This window comes from Andrographis paniculata, unplaced genomic scaffold, assembly GCF_009805555.1.
Source record: "Andrographis paniculata isolate CXL003 unplaced genomic scaffold, ASM980555v1 Contig71END, whole genome shotgun sequence".
NCBI lineage: Eukaryota > Viridiplantae > Streptophyta > Magnoliopsida > Lamiales > Acanthaceae > Andrographis > Andrographis paniculata.
In genome coordinates this window covers 3507982-3526090 of record NW_026137608.1, presented here as the reverse complement: position 1 = coordinate 3526090, position 18109 = coordinate 3507982, and the positions used below count along the sequence as shown (strand labels likewise).

Below are 18109 nucleotides of genomic sequence, written 5' to 3'. Positions count from 1 at the left end.
TCCGTTACTGACGTGGCGCTGACACGGTTGACATGTCATCGCCATTTAGAATGTCTTGGTAAACTATTTTTTTAGCTTCTAACTTCATTTATCATTTGTAGGACTTTAAATGGACTATATCTGAAAATAGTCTTGCAAGTAAATTTTTTTCGCTAAAATAGTCCTCCGACGTGGTATCTACGTGGCGATGACATGTCAACCGCGTCAGCGCCACATCAACAACGACGGGCCAGCATGGCTAGTCCGGCATTGAAAGACCATTTTAGCAAAAAATTTTTACTTACAGAACTATTTTTAGACATGGTCCACTTAAAGTTCTAAAATGATAAAGGAAGTCAAATACTAGACGAAAAAAAATATTTACACTAAAAATAATTAGGATTATGTTTCATTGATTTAACCATTTATGTGTGCATGAAGGAGCATTTTGTACTATATTATTTAATGCGATATTAATATGATTAAATACAAAATTCAATATTTTCTACATTATGTGACATTATATTTAAACAAAAACTATACTCTTTGACATTTTTAATATATAGTATATACATTATTCATATTTTGACATATAATGAATTTCTTAATATAAATTACATGTTAAAATACTTATATTATTGTCAATTATGTGAAAATATTTTAATATGTATTTCCATTCATTAATTTATTAAAATACTCAAATTAATTGTTAATTAAAATAAATAAGCAATTCGTTTCAATGACTTTAGCATTTACACACACGTGCATGAAGAATCATTTTATATTATAATATTTTTGATTGGATATATTATAATATTAAGCTTAAAATTTGATTGGATTAAAAAAAACTTAAAAAATTCTTAAACCTTCAAATGTGCCATCTATGAAAAAGACAATCATAACCCCAACTAATTTAAAACATCTATTTATTATTAAAAAAAAAAAATGAACGTTGAAGATGTGATCAACACCCTGCTAATGGGAAGCCATCAACAGGGATCCAAAGCCCATAAAAAATAATATGTGAAATCATGTATGTCTAAATATCCAAACCTATCTAGCACAATATAATTTCAACGTACAATTGATATATTATCCTTAATTAATCTTAATCTTTCAATTATACACGTACATATTTAGTTAACACAATGCTAAAACTTTTGGGTATCAATATACTTGTTATATTATATAGGGTAAACTGTTTTTTAGTGCCGGAACTCGACCTCTTTATCATTTTAGTCCCGTAAGTGGAGCATGTCGCAAACTAGTCCCATAAGTGAAAGTTTTTCGCTGTTTTAGTCCTCCGGCGCCGGAGACGCCCGCGTGGCTCTCCGGAGATGACGTGTCCGCCAGGTCAGCAACACCTGGCGGACACGTGGATTTACTTTTTTTTTTTTTTTTTTTTATTTTTATAATTGGACCAAATAAAAAAAAACAAATAAAATTAAAAATAAATTAAAAAAAAATTTTTAAAAATGAAAAAAAAAAATCCACGTGTCCGCCAGGTTAGCGACACCTGGCGGATACGTCACCTCCAGCGAGCCACGTGGGCGTCTCCGGCGCTGGATGACTAAAACAACGAAAATTTTTCACTCATGGGACTAGTTTGCGACTGGCTCCACTTACGGGGCTAAAATGACAAGGGGTCTATTACGGGACTAAAAAAACAGTTTACCCTTTATTTATATATATATATATATATATACAAAAAACCCAGATAAATCATGACAAGAATAATCATATGGATTGTGTTGTTACAATGACAATGCAATAGTACATAGATAATGGAATTCCATTGCACACAAATAAGAGTACATAGATGATGGAATTCCATTGCACACAAATATATTCTTGTTTTCAACTAAAACAAGAACAAAGAAAGAGTATGAGTACTTAATAGCATCCTTCACCTCAAGTCATTTCAGCAGCGACAATAGTGGTGGTAGCAGCTTTCTTCATCTCTAACAAGGTGTCTTCGAAACACTTTGCTAGAACTTTAGGGTCCGGAATCATATTTTTCGCCACCGAAATTTGCATATCCGCATATCCGGCATAGCTCACCATATGCATTGTTATCGCCTACACGAGGTCAATTTTCAAAACTTGTTCATTGATCAAAACTACATGAAGAAATTAATCACCATATATATATATATATACTACATGAGGAAGGGTGCTCGATGTCACACGAATGTACTTGACGGCGTTGCCTGAAAATGTTATTTTCTCTTCCGATCCGACCATATTGGAGATGGTAAACGTCATGTTACAGAAGATACGATAAACAAAGGTACTAGTGAGCTGCAAATCAAGAAATAAACAAACATTTAGGGTCAAATGATCATTGATGAACTTTAACTAACCGGACTTGATAATGAAATTAATTAATGATAGAGCGGTCATGAATTCAACCTTAGTCCCGAAGAAATATGTGACCAAAAAGGAGGCTACATAAGTGAAAAGGGCTTCCAATGAGAGTTTCTTCTTGTCAATCATTGCTTTAGCTCTCTTTACAGAGTCGAGTGGATTCGATCTACACTTGTGGTAATAAACAGATAAAAGAATCATCCCAAATCTATTGCCATACTGAGGGTTGGCATGGAAATTGTTTAGACTTGATGAGTCATGTTGTCTTAAATTTACCATCTCAGCTCCAGTGACTCGGTCACCTTCTTTAAAACCTACTAAACCACAACAACAACAATAACAATGGCGACGATGATGACAACAAAGTGAAAAAAAATGTATTAATGTAGAAAATGTTAGGATTCTATAAAGAGACATTTTTTTATTACCGTTAGTTGATGACCTGGTGTCTAAGTACCTTGAAAGACCACTTGATATTATCCCGAAAAGAACATCGTTGATTGTCTGTTCAATTTTATTCAAATTAATTGACCAAAATAAAATCATATCATCTTAAAATACCATTAAAAAATATTAAAAATAATATTACAAATAATAATAATAATAATAACCAGCTTTGAGATCATTTAAAGTATACATAAAACATCATTTTTCATCCAAAAATTGATGTTTGATTGTTAATTTAGATCTAATTATGCATGTTTGATACACCTAAAAGAGGGGTACGGGTTGGACTTCTGACCGTGACCGTGAGGTCATGGGATCAAACCCACAATGCCTCAGGTCACCTTGGGGTTTATCCAGTGCGCACTTTCGGGTAGCGGATAAAAAAAAAGAGGTAAAGTAATTTAAATAGTTTTTTTTTAATAAAATAAATAAATAATTGCTCGATCCTTTATTTTACAATTTTTTTGTAAAAATAAGATATTGATTTTTGTTCAAAAAATAGTAAAAATGAAAAATTGATCAATTATTTATATATATATTTTTTTATTAAAAACACACTATTTAACATGTTTTAACTCTTTTATTTATATAAATCTTGCATAATTAGGTTAATATTTGCAATCAAACTCATCTTAGATGAAAAGAGTATCTTATGGATATTTTAATTTAAAATAAAAAAAAATTTACGCAATAATTGAAATAGGAGATATTTTATACATTTTTATTAAAATACAAAAAATGTGATATAATTTACGTTATAATAAATAACCAAAAAATTATGTTTGTTTGTAACTTTTATTTATTTTTCTACAATTTAATACTTTATCTTAACAAATATAAAATTCAATATTATTTTTTTATTTAAAGCATATTATTATTAAAAAGATAATAAAAAACAAACAAATAATCCTAAAATATGCCAAAACTAAGGAATACATACGAGCAAGTGTTTTTTTCTCTAATGATTTAAATATTAATTTATATTCCTTTTCTTATGTTAAAATTATGTAACTTTGATTGTAACAATGATAGTATTTTAATTTGAGAGTGAATAGGTAAAAAGTAAAATAGTGATATTATAAAATTTTTTATTAAAAGATGTATAAAAAATAAGGTAAATAGAAAATAATGGAAAATTAATTATTTATTGAAAAAAGTATAATCAAATTATAGATAAATAAAATTATTATAAATATATTGTGCCTGAGTTTAACCAATAATTTTTAAGAATGGAAGGACTAACATTTAAGTCATCTTAAAATTACAAAAAATAGTTCACACTTATATTATCTTACTACTAAAATATATTTCATATATTTACAAAATTCGTTATTTATGTTCTTTGTACGTGCATAACATTCATACGCGCAACCAAATGATAGAAATAATAATTTTTACAACCATGTGAGATATTTTTTACGATGACGTATATTGTTTATGAGAGATAAAAAATAAATAAGTTTTGATTTCTATTTTTTAAATATATTTTAGTCTTGTAAATTTTATCCAAAAACCAAAATAATGGGGTGTTACTTGTTACAAAAGAGTATAATTGAAAAAAAAAAGGAAAAAAGCAAACCGAATTTGGAACGGCACGCTTGACGGTTTTCATGTCGTCCAATCGGAACCTCGCCGTCGCCAATTTCCGCGGCCAGAGCTCTACTCCACGGCCGCCGCTCACGGCGGTCATTTTATCTCTCCGCCAGAGCACTCTCAATACTATCTCTAGAACATAAATCACAGTAAGCCAAACAATGTTCACTAGCCTTAGAACGTTCCACCGCCTCCGCATAAACGACATCGTTTTGACGCCGGAAATAGTCGCCGGCGTCTGGGAAGGATCGTCGATCCTCCTACAGAACGACAGCAGCGTCGCCATTAAATACACGCCGTCCCCCAGCGCGTGGTGCACACGCAAAACCGCAGTTTTATGCGCCACGAGGATATGGATTTCCCAGAGCGGTTTGTCGGTGGAGAGCGGCGGCGAATTCGAGAGACTCGCGAGGTAATCGTTCACCGCATCTTCGTCAGGATCGTCGGAGAGGCGGCGGCGGATGAAAATCAGGTGGCGGTCGACGTCGACTTCAGTTCTCCGCCAGTGCTCGCGGCCGCCGGAATCTCTCACCACCAGGCTGCAAAACTTAGGGTTAACCATGAGGAGAAAGTTTTGGAGCTCGGATTTTACAGAATCGACGGAAATCTCATTCTCGAAGACAATGGCCCAACTTATGACTTGATCGAGCTGCGGTTGGAGGAAGAGACGATCGGGCGGAGTCACCGGCTCGTCCCTGATATCCTCACTGCTCCGACGATCCGCCGCCATTGTCGACTGATTGTTAAGCTTTAGGGTCTGAGAAATTAAAGGGACGATTGAGGAAGGTGGTGCTGCAAAGCGCTTTAATTCTCCACGCAACACATTTACATTTAATAATACAGCAAATTGAATTTAAATCTACGCCATAAAAGTGATTTCTTTCAGTCCTATATATCCTTCTGTATTTATTAAGCTTTACTATCTGCTTTTTGTTAATTTCTTTTTTAAATATTACTCCTCACTTTTTTCCTTTTTCTTTCTTTCATTATTGCCCTTATTTTTTTAACAAGATTATACTAGCCTTATCACTCTTCTTTTTAAATTTTTTTCTTTCCCATTTTTCCTTATGCTGGTACATTTTGCCCAAAATCAAACCACGCTCCAATTCTTCTAATTGTGGATATCATTTTCAGAAAATGCAAGAAACCTCAATAATTAGCAAACACAAGAAATGTTGGTGAGTAGCAATCTTCTTGTTGCCTCCGGTGCACTTCCCTATCTCCGATAATGACGCGGTAAGAAATCTAGTATTTGTTTGAGGTTTTGGATCACTATTAGAAAAAGGAATATTTGGTGCGGAATGATGTGGTGGTGCCCAACAACCGATTTCTGTTTCAATATTAATAAAAAACTTATGGCGGCAAAAGTTTGTACCTTAATAACTAATTATTTTTTAAAAAATATATTTGACGCGCAAAAAAATGGGCCTTTAATAGTTTATATTTAAAAATACAGACAATTGAAAATAAATATATTTCATTATTTCATATTTAGATTCAGCTCCTATACAATTTTTGTGCACATTGCACTGTTCTTTTGAAAAATCTTTGCTATTAACTTCCTACTTCTATTTCATTTTCAACATTGCCTTTGTCTCAATTCAAAATTAATTTTATCTGTTAATATGCCTTAAATCTAGTTTGGTACTTTGTTGAGTTTTATTTAAATAGACTTAGAGATATAAAATTTGTAACGCAACTTCCTCAATAAATCTGTCTCCGTTTCTGCCGGTGGACATAGCCAACACGTTGTTCGTGAACCACGTAAATATGTATTTTTTTACTTTTCAGTTTGCTATTTGATTATTAATTCTAATTCGTCACAAAATTATCAATTCTGAATTTTCTCTTTGTATGTTAGGTTTTTTTTTTTTTTTCGCACGAAGGAAGGTTCATATGTCCAACGTTCGTTTTTATTCGTGTAAAGGATTTTATGATTGATAGATAGTCTTTGATGGATTCCGAATCAAAATTCCAAACTTTAGGTTTATTTCGTGCGAGGAGAAATGGGTAAGGCGAATGTTTGATTCCTCTGCGTATGATCTTCTTTCGGTGCGATAATTTTGTTGGTTGATTACGATGGTGTTATTAGGGCTCGTGATCAATCTCATCCACGTTCAATTGCAGACAAAGATCGAAACTCAGGTATGATGATCATCTTCACTATTATTTGATATTATAAGAGCTATATTTTGTAAAATAATATTTTTGATCAATCGATGTTCTTATTTGGTTACGGGAGATTTTTGCTTATTTATTAAATTTGCAATAAGAAATTAAGATAAATGATTGTCTACTAATTTAAAAAAAAATTAAAAGTTAGTTTTTAAAACTATTTTACTTTAGTAGTTGTTCTAATTTGTATAAATAATTTAATTATGCCATATTATATATATAATAATAATAATTATATTAAAAATTGTTATATAATTATTGTACGATATATACTAACTTTATAATTAATTTTTTCAACTTATAATTATAGTTTTTTTTTTTATATGAATGTTAAGTTTTTCGGTATTATTGGACTAATTGACCATATTGATGTTCAAAATTTCTGAAGTGAAACTAATTTTACAAAAATTGTATGTATATATAACTATAAATACATCTTAATTTTTTATTTATATTTTATATACAATCTTTAATGTAGATATGATGCTAATAGACAATAAAAGACGATACCGTAAGTATGAATTTAAAATTGTCACGCAAACAATTTTAATTTATCTTTCGATGTTAACTATTCTATTTAAAAAATTTACAAAATTAGATATATTTTACATGTATAAATATACATATATATTACTCCCTCCGTCCCTTAACAATCTATCTATTTTTCTATTTTCGTCCGCCCCATAACAAAGTATCAATTTCATTTTTTAGTAACCGTACTATCTACTTAACAATACAAATACCCTTCCAATTTACAATATATTACATAAATGTTATTGACTTTATATTATACAATACTATTAAGGGTAATTTAGTCTTTTTATCTTTATTTCTACTACATCCTAATATAATACTAATATTCCTAAAACTCTTTACAAAAATTAAATGGATATATAGATATGGGACGGATGGAGTATTTCATTGTTAATTATTTTAGTATACAAATATTTTTTTTAAATATATACATGAAATGATATATAATTAGTACGAGAGTTTATTAACACTTTTATAGACTGTGTTTATATATGTATAGTATTAATTATATTCTCATGGACACGATAAAAAATAAAATTCGTCACATGGTAAATTTAGTGTTAATTGTTGATTAGGTTTAAGAATATTTGTATCATTCTACAAAATATTTGTCAATAATATTACTCTCACTTTTCATTTTAGTATGTCTGCTAAATTTATACAATTACTAATTTTGATAAAGTCAACAAATCAACATTTAATTATTATCGGAAGTGATTGAAAAGGGGTATGATTGTCATTTTAAGTCTAAAAAATTAAAGGGTGGATTTGTATGTACGCAAATCTCTCTTACTCTCTACTCCCTCTTTCTGTCTACTCCCTCTTTCTCTCTTCCTTTTCCCTTTCTCTCTCGCGATCGACCGAATCGCGCCAACAATCGCCACTACCTAGCCGCGGCAGCACCCCCTAGCCCTAGCAGCCGCCGCCGCTATCTTTTTTTCTTTCTCTTTTTTCTTCTGTTTCTATCTCTTCCTCACTTTCTTCTTTTTTTATTTTGATCACCAGTTGCCTAGATATCTTCCGAAAACTGCTATTCTTCCGCAAACCCAGGACCCGCCGCAAACCACCACCGTCGCCCAATTGACCCACTGCGAACCCAAGTTTATTTCGGCATTTTCTAATATGATATTTTGATGCTTATAATTCTGTTAGGATATTAGTTTATATCAGTAGTGTATATGAAAACATGTTTAGAGTGTTTTTTTTTTTTTGGCAATTTTTGGATAATACTCATAATGATTGATAGTAGAATAACATGCTAAACATAATACAGGAGATCCTTGTTCGTATTAAATAAAATGTTGGGTTCAGAATATATAAATACTTATTCATCTTTTTTTTTATATTTGTGTTAATAGGTTTTGGAAAGTATGTTTAGAATTTATTTTTTGTGGCATTTTCTGGATAACATTCATAATATTTTATAATATAGTAATATGCTAAATACAATAAACAAATATGCTTATTGTTATTTAGTAAAATGGTTAGTTTAGTATATGTAAATGTTTATTATACGATGCTTATAATATTTTTCAATTAAATGGTGTGCACAAAGACTGACATTTTTTTGGCATTGTTTCCCTTAGTGCTAGAGTCGTAGCCAAATTTTTATTTGTAACAATAGTTTTTGGTGCACAACCACCCATGCACTTCAAAAAGATATTGAAAACCCACTTCAATGAATCTTATGTTTCTTCGTACAACAACGTTGCCACAAATATAGATATTTGACGGTGATTATTAAATCCACAAAAATACCTAATGTTGCAGTATTGTTACAATCCAATATATGAAAACAACTAACGAGATGTTTACGAGATGTTGTGTACATTGTATCAAGATGCCGATTTATAGAAAATGAAATGTTGAATAATGGAAGATGAAATGTTGACCAGCTAAGTATTGTATTTGATGCAGATCATTTTAGAATAATGGATAATTGATTTTGCTCGTTTCCATCAATTTCATCCATTAATTTTGTTGGAAAAGTCTTGTCATTTTTCTATGTGAGGGGGCGGAGGAGAATGTAAATCTAAGTTAGTTACAAAAGTTAGAAAAATTTGAAAATTACTATCAAACCCCTAAATGAATACAAGCCTTAGGATTAAAAATTGTAATATAATAGTTAATATTGAATCAGCATCATCACGCTAACTTTATAATTCACCATCTAATCTCAGTCCATTATTATTTTTTATTCAACACTTAGTACAACAAATGCCAATACTTTTATTACATTCTATCTCCTCTCTTTTTTTTCTTTTTTTTTTTTAATTTCTAATTTATTTTTCAAAAATACCCTCGACTACCTTTTTATTTTTATTATTTTTTTAATAAAATATTTATTTTTCTTAATCTCCGCGTCGGATCCAAATGTTCAAATTTTTGCGAACGGATAAAGTATTATTTCAATAATTTATATAAACTATGGATCGCACCGATTTAAACGCTGGTTATTACGGAAAGTAACTGACGCTGCTGTAGTGAGATTTTTTTTTAAAAAAAAAACCTCGTTGAACATTTTCCTTGCAAATAGATAGACACTAACAGTGAGTCAACTATTGTAGTGGACATAGCATTAATTAGTTCATCCAAAATTATCGACATCACAGAATGAATGCAAAACTAAAGTCAACAAGATAGGCTGCTTTTAATTCAGCCAACAACGTTTGCTTTGATCAGGTCAAAGTTCTAAATCCTACTCTATCTGATCCACTACTTAACCTGCAATTTAATTTTGATTTTTTTTTTTTTTAATTTTTTTTTTTTATTTTGAAGACAAAATCTATGGTTTGCTTTTTCTTTTTTGTGTGTGTGGATGCATTTATTTTTCGTCTCATATTTTACTTCTTTATTTTATTATTAAAAACATGAGGTGCAGCTATTATTATTATTATTTTTTTAAAAAATAAAAGTATATTTTATCAAACATTTTTTCATTTAAAAATTTATTAATTTCAATTTACTATTCCAACTATGACCACTACAAAAAAATAATATATTTGTTCACGTAGCTGACGTAATTCTATTCCTAATTCTGTCTCTAATGTCATAGTAACGGAAAAAATAGATTTAAGAAAAAAAAAGTTTTGTTACAAAAATAATTTTTTCTTGTAACGGACATTCAATAATAATTATCTATTTAAATTATTGGCATAAATACCTATGCTCAATTATTTATTTATTTTCTTGAACTTTGAAAATAGACAACTAAACAAACACTTGTAGAGTTGTAGTTATCAATATTTAGTAGTAAGTAGTAAGTAGGGTGGTACTTGATAAGAGAGAGGGTGTATGAGTATCCTTTCCTAATTTGCTATAAATACGACCTCATTTGCATGCACACTCTACAATTACACTTTGGTTGTAAATGCAAATATGGCCAAGTCCCAACTCACATCTACCATTTTATCAGCTCTCTTCTTCTTCTGCATGCTTCTCATTGCATCCCACGGTATGCCACTTTCCTTATTCCACATACATATATTCTTCCATTTCAACTTTGTGACATATGAAAATATTGCAAATAATATGCACTACAAAAAAAAATAGTATATTTGTAACGGAATTTTGTTACTAAAGTTCACATAGCTAACGTAATTCCATCTCAAATTCCGTCTCTAATATCAATAGTAACAGAAAAAGTGGATTTAACAACGAAAAAATTTTGTTACAAAATTGATATGTTTTTGTAGTGATGTGAAAAATATAACAGACAATATATGTTATATTTTATATGTTATTATAAATTTATGTCTAATATATTGTCTGATATATATTACGATACTATCAGCTCCGTAGTCGCCGCCTTCTATTATTTGGGGATGGTTACGGTGCCGATTTGAAATAATCTGCTTGATTTTTCACATCAGCACGCGTTATATATACAAATATATAATAAAAGTATTTGTTGTCTTTTAATAATAACAAGTGTGCTTTGTATACATGTATGTCATATGTTAAAATCAACTGTTGTGTGTGTTGTATGAGACTATAGGATATGTTGTATTTGTATTATATTAACATATATAATGTGCTATCTGCAGTAATATTGTGTGCTATTGAGATTATATCATGTATGTTTTATTCGTGTACTATATTTGTATTATATTACACAGTGTGTTGTTTGTAATAATATTATGTCATGTCTAATAGCACACGGTGTGTTGTTCAGCACATTTCTGAATTTTAAATTCAACACTGTAGTCGCCGCCCTATTATTCATATGTTGCGTGTTGCAGAAATGAAAGTAGCCGAAGGTGCAGTGAGACTGTGCGGCAGACTGAGCCAGACATGGACGGGGTTCTGCGGGAACACGGGTGGCTGCAACGAGCAGTGCCGGAGTTGGGAGAGGGCTCAGTCTGGAGCTTGCCATCGGAGGGGCCTCATCGGTTTCGCCTGCTTTTGCTACTTCAACTGCTAGCTCTGCCTCTGCCTCTGCATTCTCTTCCTTTGCCTACGCTCATCCAACCCGCCGCCGCCCCCCCCCCAAACACACACACATATATATAAAATATATATATATATATATAAACAAAATGCATGGCCTCCGATCCATCCTTGGGTATTTCCTACTGTGTATACAATACAATACACTACAATAAAAAGTTGGAGATGGACTGAGAATTCCTGTCTCAATTACTCATCTCTTACTTCCTTATAAATATCGAATCTCTAATTTCTCCTGTCTTGTTTAATTTGTATCAAAGCATCGCTTAATGTTTGCATGTCATGTGGTATGTATGTCGTGCTCGATCGTGTGGGGCTTGCAGTTGTATTGTGTTTTATACAATCTACGACCAACATTCTAAGCAAATATGGGGCTATATATATTTGTTTGTGGTATTGACATCTTTTACTATTCAATTATGGGGTATCTTTATACAATCTACAACCAACATTTTACGCAAATATGGGGTATCTTCTACGACCAATATATTTTTTTTTTGCTTATAATTAACATTAAATATTTATTTTTTATTAAAAATATTATACTATTGTATCATGTTTTTTTCAAATCAAAATATTATATCAAACATTCATTTACATCGCATCAAAAATTAATTGCAATTAGAAAGTTTTACTCTTACCAAAATGACATCCAAACAAATCCAAGGTCAGCTTAAGTTGCCAAGGTGTTATATATATATATATAAAGGCTGTTTGGTGATGGTTGTTATTTATTTAAAATATTTTTAAATAAATGCAGAAAAATCATATTCCTGAAAATTGTAGTTCATTATCGAGATAAAAATAACATATCAAATATTCACCCTTAATTTTACTAAGTAAAAAATATATAATGCCAGAATTTATTTAAACATCATAACCAAATCGATTACCGTTATATTTCACTTAAATGAGGATTCGAAGTGAAAAGGCTGGAAGGATATGGGTAACCATTTAATCTAATAGAGGTGTTAATGGGGACGTTTTAAGGTGAATTAATAAAAAGATAGTCAAGTGAATTAAGAAAAGGGAGGCTGACGATGGAGATGAGCATAACCAACTCATCATATTTTTCTTGATTTTTTGAGAATTTTTATTTCTTTTGAACTGTTTGGCTACATTGAGTTTTCAATTCAATGATTTTCTTTTAGTTTATGATTTCTTGAGTTTTCGTCTACTGGGTTGTTGCTTGATTCATTACAACAATTGAACACGAGACCTTATCCAAAATTATTTGTTAAAATCTACTTAGGAATTCACTTTGATTTATCCGGCTGCTCCAACATTAAAAAAAAAAAAAAAAAAAAAAAAAAAAAAAAAAAAACTGCTGATTGAAATTTTATATATATAGATATTAAAAAGCTGCTGTTGAACTCAAAATAATGAGTTGGGTTCTTGGAGCCGCTGGTACCTTTGGTTATTGGACATAGGGACTGGCCACGGCCACGGGAATGTTTCCGTATGCACGGAGTGTTCCACTGTTAAGGAACAGGTTGCGGATATGATTCGCCATTGTGTATGGGCTCCGGAGCATTATAGCTTTGGGCTTGTGCCGTGTTTCAGAGCACACTATAAATTTGGGTAGTACTGGTGTTTGTAAACAATCGTACAGACACTTGCAATCAGTGTTGGCCGTAATACCCAAACTTGACCGAAGTAAGCGGCTGCAAATTATATATTCCGACACCATCTTCGATTTGGAAAGCCGATGGGGTGTTTGAACTCGCTATCCGTAGGGTTATAGCCAGAAAAGTGTGAATAAGCTTATGAAAAATTCATTTGGATAGTACGGCTGTACTGCCGTGGGTAGTCAGGTTGTGTTTTCTAACCATTAGATGACGCCGGCCACTCTACCTAAGTCGAAGTGAATCCTTCCTGGAGGGATGTTGGGGTCAGTGGAAGACCGGAGGATGTTGGTGGATGACATTGGTTTATTCCGCCGATGTTACTATTCAAAACGAGCCATCATGCGACGTACAAGTCTTTCTGATTGTAATTTGATTAATTGAGAATGATATTTAGTGCGGTACAAATTATTGTCCAACTGGGCGTGCCAAAATATTACCATGAGTTGAAATTTTCTAATCCGATGATAATCAAGGGCTTCTTTCCAGAGGATTTAAAGTAATTGAATCCTTACTTCGTACAAAACGCAGTAGCCCGACGTTTAATAGTAAAGAAATTTGAAAAGAAAAAGAAAGTGCAAAAAATAAAATAAATTACAGGAAAAGAAGGAAATATAAATTTGATTGAGATGCGTTAATATGAGTTTACAACGGATACATCAAATCCTATTTTTAGAATTTAAACGATGTTTGCGAACCGACAAGTCATTTCGATATAACTAATAAAACAAAAGGGACGCAACCCTTCAATACAAAATTACGAAAAATTGCATCCATAGCCCTTTCCAAGTTAAACTATGATTTGGGCATTAGGGATTTAGTTGGATACACAAATCTCAGGTTGGTTTGGCTTGAATTGAGAAACAAGAGATGTTGCAATAGGTTCACAATTAAATACAGCTTGCAAGAGATCAAAGAGACTGATTAGTTTGTCATTCTCTACTAAATAAGGATATATATATATATATATTAAAAAAAAAATGTTACTCTATTAGGTAAAAACAGGTCTTTGCACAAGGAGCTCTTCCACCATTTTCATCCTCTCTGTCCACAATAAATTGTGTGTTTGTGTTTTTTTAGTGTATAATTAAAATGTTTTAACTTATATACACAATTTCTCAAAAATTATACTCCCTTTATCCCGGAATTAAATATTCATTTGCTTTTTGCACGTAGTTTTAAAAATATTAGTATTATATTGGGATAGTAAGAATAAAGTAGAAATGACTAAAATAACTTTATTAGTATATGTGATACAGAGGTAATGACATTTGTGTAATATATTGTAAGTTGGAAGGGTATCTGTAATGTCAGTAGATAGTACAGTTACTAAAAAAGGAAATGAATACTTTGGTATGGGACGGACTAAAATTGAAAAATAGATACTTTGTTATGGGACGAAGGGAGTAATAAAATTAATTTTTTCTTAAAAAAAAAATATATTAATATCCATATGAGTAAATAATGAAAATTATTAATGTATAACACATTATTATTATTATTATTATTATTATTATTATTATTATTGTTGTTGTTGTTGTTGTTGCAAGCAGTTGTTCATTTAAAATATAATATTTTAGAAATTGTTTAACTTTATAAATAATATGTTTTAAATTACTACTTAGTGTTAAATATTGTATATTATAAATAATAGATTTGTTAATATGATAAAGAATTTTTTGATGATGAATTTTTTTTTTTCTTTTTTTTTTTTTTAATTTTTTTATATGTGAATAAAAGAGTTATCTTTTAAAAGTGACATTTTTAAACATTGGGAGCAATTTTTCGTAAGGAGCAGAATGATACGATATATTGAAAATTTTATTCGTATATCATACCATAAATAGTGGTATTGGATTTGTTGTTACCGTTTTGTATAGCAACTCTGGTCAAGGATAATACTCGAATAATTGATCACAATGTAGAAAAAAAAAAAAAAGAGCCACGGAATCTATTTTTCTTTCCGGAAAGCATCTTTAGAAAATATATTTCTTAAGCTTGGTGTGTTCTAACTATTTTAAATTATTAAAGATAATCTTTTTATTTAAAAGCATTATTTTTGTTTTTTTAAAAAAATTGCATATATATATATTTTTTTTTTAAACTTAGAAGAATTCATCTCTAGATTAAGGGGTGTATTCAATTGAGATTTTAATTGATTTTTTTGGATTTTAAAAAGTCTATGGATCTACGTGGATTTAGAAAATTCACCGAGTCTACGTTGCTGAGTTTGATGGAATTTAGCAATTGATTTAGATGGATTTCTACGGATTTGATTGAATTCCTTATGAATTTATATGGATTTTGTAGAATTGTAAAATAATTTTTTTTTATGAATATATATTAATTATAAAAAATTTATATCAAACAACAAATTTTATAAATATAATAAATAATTATTAATAAAATAATATTTAATATTAATAAATAATATATAAGTATTAATAATGTAGAAGTATTGTAACATCGGTAATACTACTATATTCTAAATTATTAATTTTTAATTTTATAATTTTAGTATTATATTATTATTCAATATATCAAATTAGTTTTATATTTCTTTATTAGTTATTATTATTATTTATATAACATTTTTACATAAAAAGTAAATACGTATATAAATAAAATAAAAAATATAATTTACGATTTTTGAAAAGAATATTAAAATAAATAATAAATTTAAATTAACTGTTCAACAAAAATTGAAAAGAAAAGACGACAGTAATACATATTTATTGTGATAATAATATTTTTTTAAATTATATTTATAATATAAAAATATATATTTAAAAAAAATCATAATAATTTGCTAATATATTTTAGTTTTAAATTATTATTTTTATTAAAAATTATAATAATAGTAATAAATATTATCATATTATTGATCACATATACTACAACAACGACGACGACAACGACGACGACGACAACAACAACAACAATAATAATAATAATTTTAAGAATCCATCCAAATCTGCTATGATCAAGAGAGATTCTTTCCTATACAAAATTTTCACAAATTTTCATTAAAATCCATTGAAATCCATAGATTTTGAAAGTCTAATGGATTATTGAATATCTCAAAGATTTTAAAAGATTTTTAAAATTCTATATTGAATACCTCAAAATTTTAAAAGACTTTTAAAAGTCGGGATTGAATACTTCAAAATTTTAAACGACTTTTAAAAGTCGGGATTGAATACTTCAAATTTAAAAGACTTTTAAAAGTCGGGATTGAATACTTCAAAATTTTAAAAGACTTTTAAAAGTCGGGATTGAATACTTCTAAATTTTAAAAAACTTTTAAAAGTCTTGATTCAATACACCAAGATTTTGAAAGTCCTAACAAAATTCTACAAAATTTATATTGAATACACCCCCCTAAAAAGAATTGTTTGAGTATTAATATGACTTCGACCTTTTAGTTTTTACTTTTTCAAAGTTAACATACATATGACTATGAATTACAAAGAATTCTCATCAAATACATATCAAATTTATTTATAATATAAGTACACCGCCCGGCGCAGCGCGGTTTTTCCGAGTTTAGTATATATATATACCGGTAATCTAAACCTTATTGGAAGTATTGAAGAACTTTAGAAACATAACTTTATAAAATTCAGTTTAAATTACAATTTGTTAATAACTTTAGTTCAAATAATAAATTAAAAGTAAAAGTAGAATTAACGTTTAGAACTATGAAATTTGAGCCATTTTAAGGTTAAATTATGTTAAAATTGATATTGTGTCCCATAATTAACGAATTGACAGAAGTCTCAATCAAAATATAACACAGTTGAGTAAGCAAATGAGTAGACAAAACAATTAAGTGTTAAGTGAGTTGGCATATTATTTCACTTACCTTGCAACGTCATTTTAGAACAGAGATCATAGAACCATGTCCATAAATGGCAGAAGCACAATCTGTCAAGTTAAAACCATGTAGGACAACAATGTTATTATGGATCGATAGTACTAATGTGATGTGTACATACACGCAGTACTTGAACCCGAAAGTGGGCACTGGGTATACCCTGCAAGCCAGGCCCGACGGAAAAGTTACACTATGCGAACCATATGTGACAGGTGACCTGCGTCGGGGGTTGGACTTGTGACCGTGGACAATATTTAGTTTAAATTTTATTAAATAATCTAGTCGAGCATGAGCAAAAAGATTTACATATATGATTCATGGTTTAATTATCATTTATTTTAATTTCTACACACATATAATGATTCTATAATTTAGTCGAATTTTTATGAAGTATCTAGCAGCATTCGAATCAAAGAAATTCTTCCATTTTGTTTCACTTTCACATCCTATCCTGCCTCTTTCTTAGAGTTTCAATTTTCCTCTGCTTAAAAGAAACACATATATTTATATCTATATCAAAGTAATTAGACAAAATTGCCTATAATTCCATTATAATTTTGAAATTCAGCATAAATCTCTCATTTCCTTTCAAAATTGCATAATGCTTCTTATACTTTAAAAAGCATCCTTTTGCATAAGCTGCATCGGCAATCTGCTGCTCCCAATGCTCTGCTCCCTTCTGCCCACTTTGAAGAAATTTCACAAAGAAATCGACCCTTTGCTGGAGATCCTCAATGAGTCCTCCTTCTTCGAAGAAGATTCGACGACGGTGAGGATGATATCGTGGAGTCTTTTCCATAGTGATGGTGTTCGTAAGGGAAGCCAGAGCTGCATAAGCTGCGATTGCAAGCAACACAGTTTGTTCCAATTCAACTCAAGAGACGTAGAGAATGATCGAAGAAATTCTTGCAGTTGACTTGCCAAGACAAGACAAAACTACTTGGGATGAATATACATACATATATAACACACAGAAGCATATCCCTTCACGTTTCCAAATAATAATGGTAGAATAAATAAAATACATTTGGTTAATTATATATTTGAACACATGATGCATGCA

General features: G+C 30.1%; 2 protein-coding genes across 4 annotated transcripts; one reads left to right on the top strand and one right to left on the bottom strand.

The window, feature by feature from the left end:
- Positions 1–1704: 1704 nt before the first annotated feature.
- LOC127264729 (wax ester synthase/diacylglycerol acyltransferase 11-like) lies at positions 1705–5687 on the bottom strand. Of its 3 annotated transcripts, none has more exons than XM_051294229.1 (5): positions 4373–5687; positions 2775–2850; positions 2392–2663; positions 2143–2280; positions 1705–2058 (listed from the first exon to the last, which is right to left on the bottom strand). In XM_051294229.1, the coding sequence occupies exons 1-5, from the start codon at positions 5114–5116 to the stop codon at positions 1891–1893; spliced, it is 1398 nt and encodes a 465-aa protein (XP_051150186.1). In that variant the 5' UTR covers positions 5117–5687; the 3' UTR covers positions 1705–1890. The 3 variants fall into 3 exon arrangements, with proteins under 3 accessions (XP_051150186.1, XP_051150189.1, XP_051150188.1); XM_051294232.1 differs by having other exon boundaries at positions 2169–2280; XM_051294231.1 differs by having other exon boundaries at positions 2392–2660; positions 4373–5686.
- Positions 5688–10418: 4731 nt separating this feature from the next.
- Positions 10419–11613, top strand: LOC127264928 (defensin-like protein 1). Its single transcript, XM_051294526.1, has 2 exons — positions 10419–10549; positions 11337–11613. Exons 1-2 carry the CDS (start codon positions 10474–10476, stop codon positions 11516–11518), a joined length of 258 nt encoding a protein of 85 aa, XP_051150483.1. The 5' UTR covers positions 10419–10473; the 3' UTR covers positions 11519–11613.
- Positions 11614–18109: the final 6496 nt, after the last annotated feature.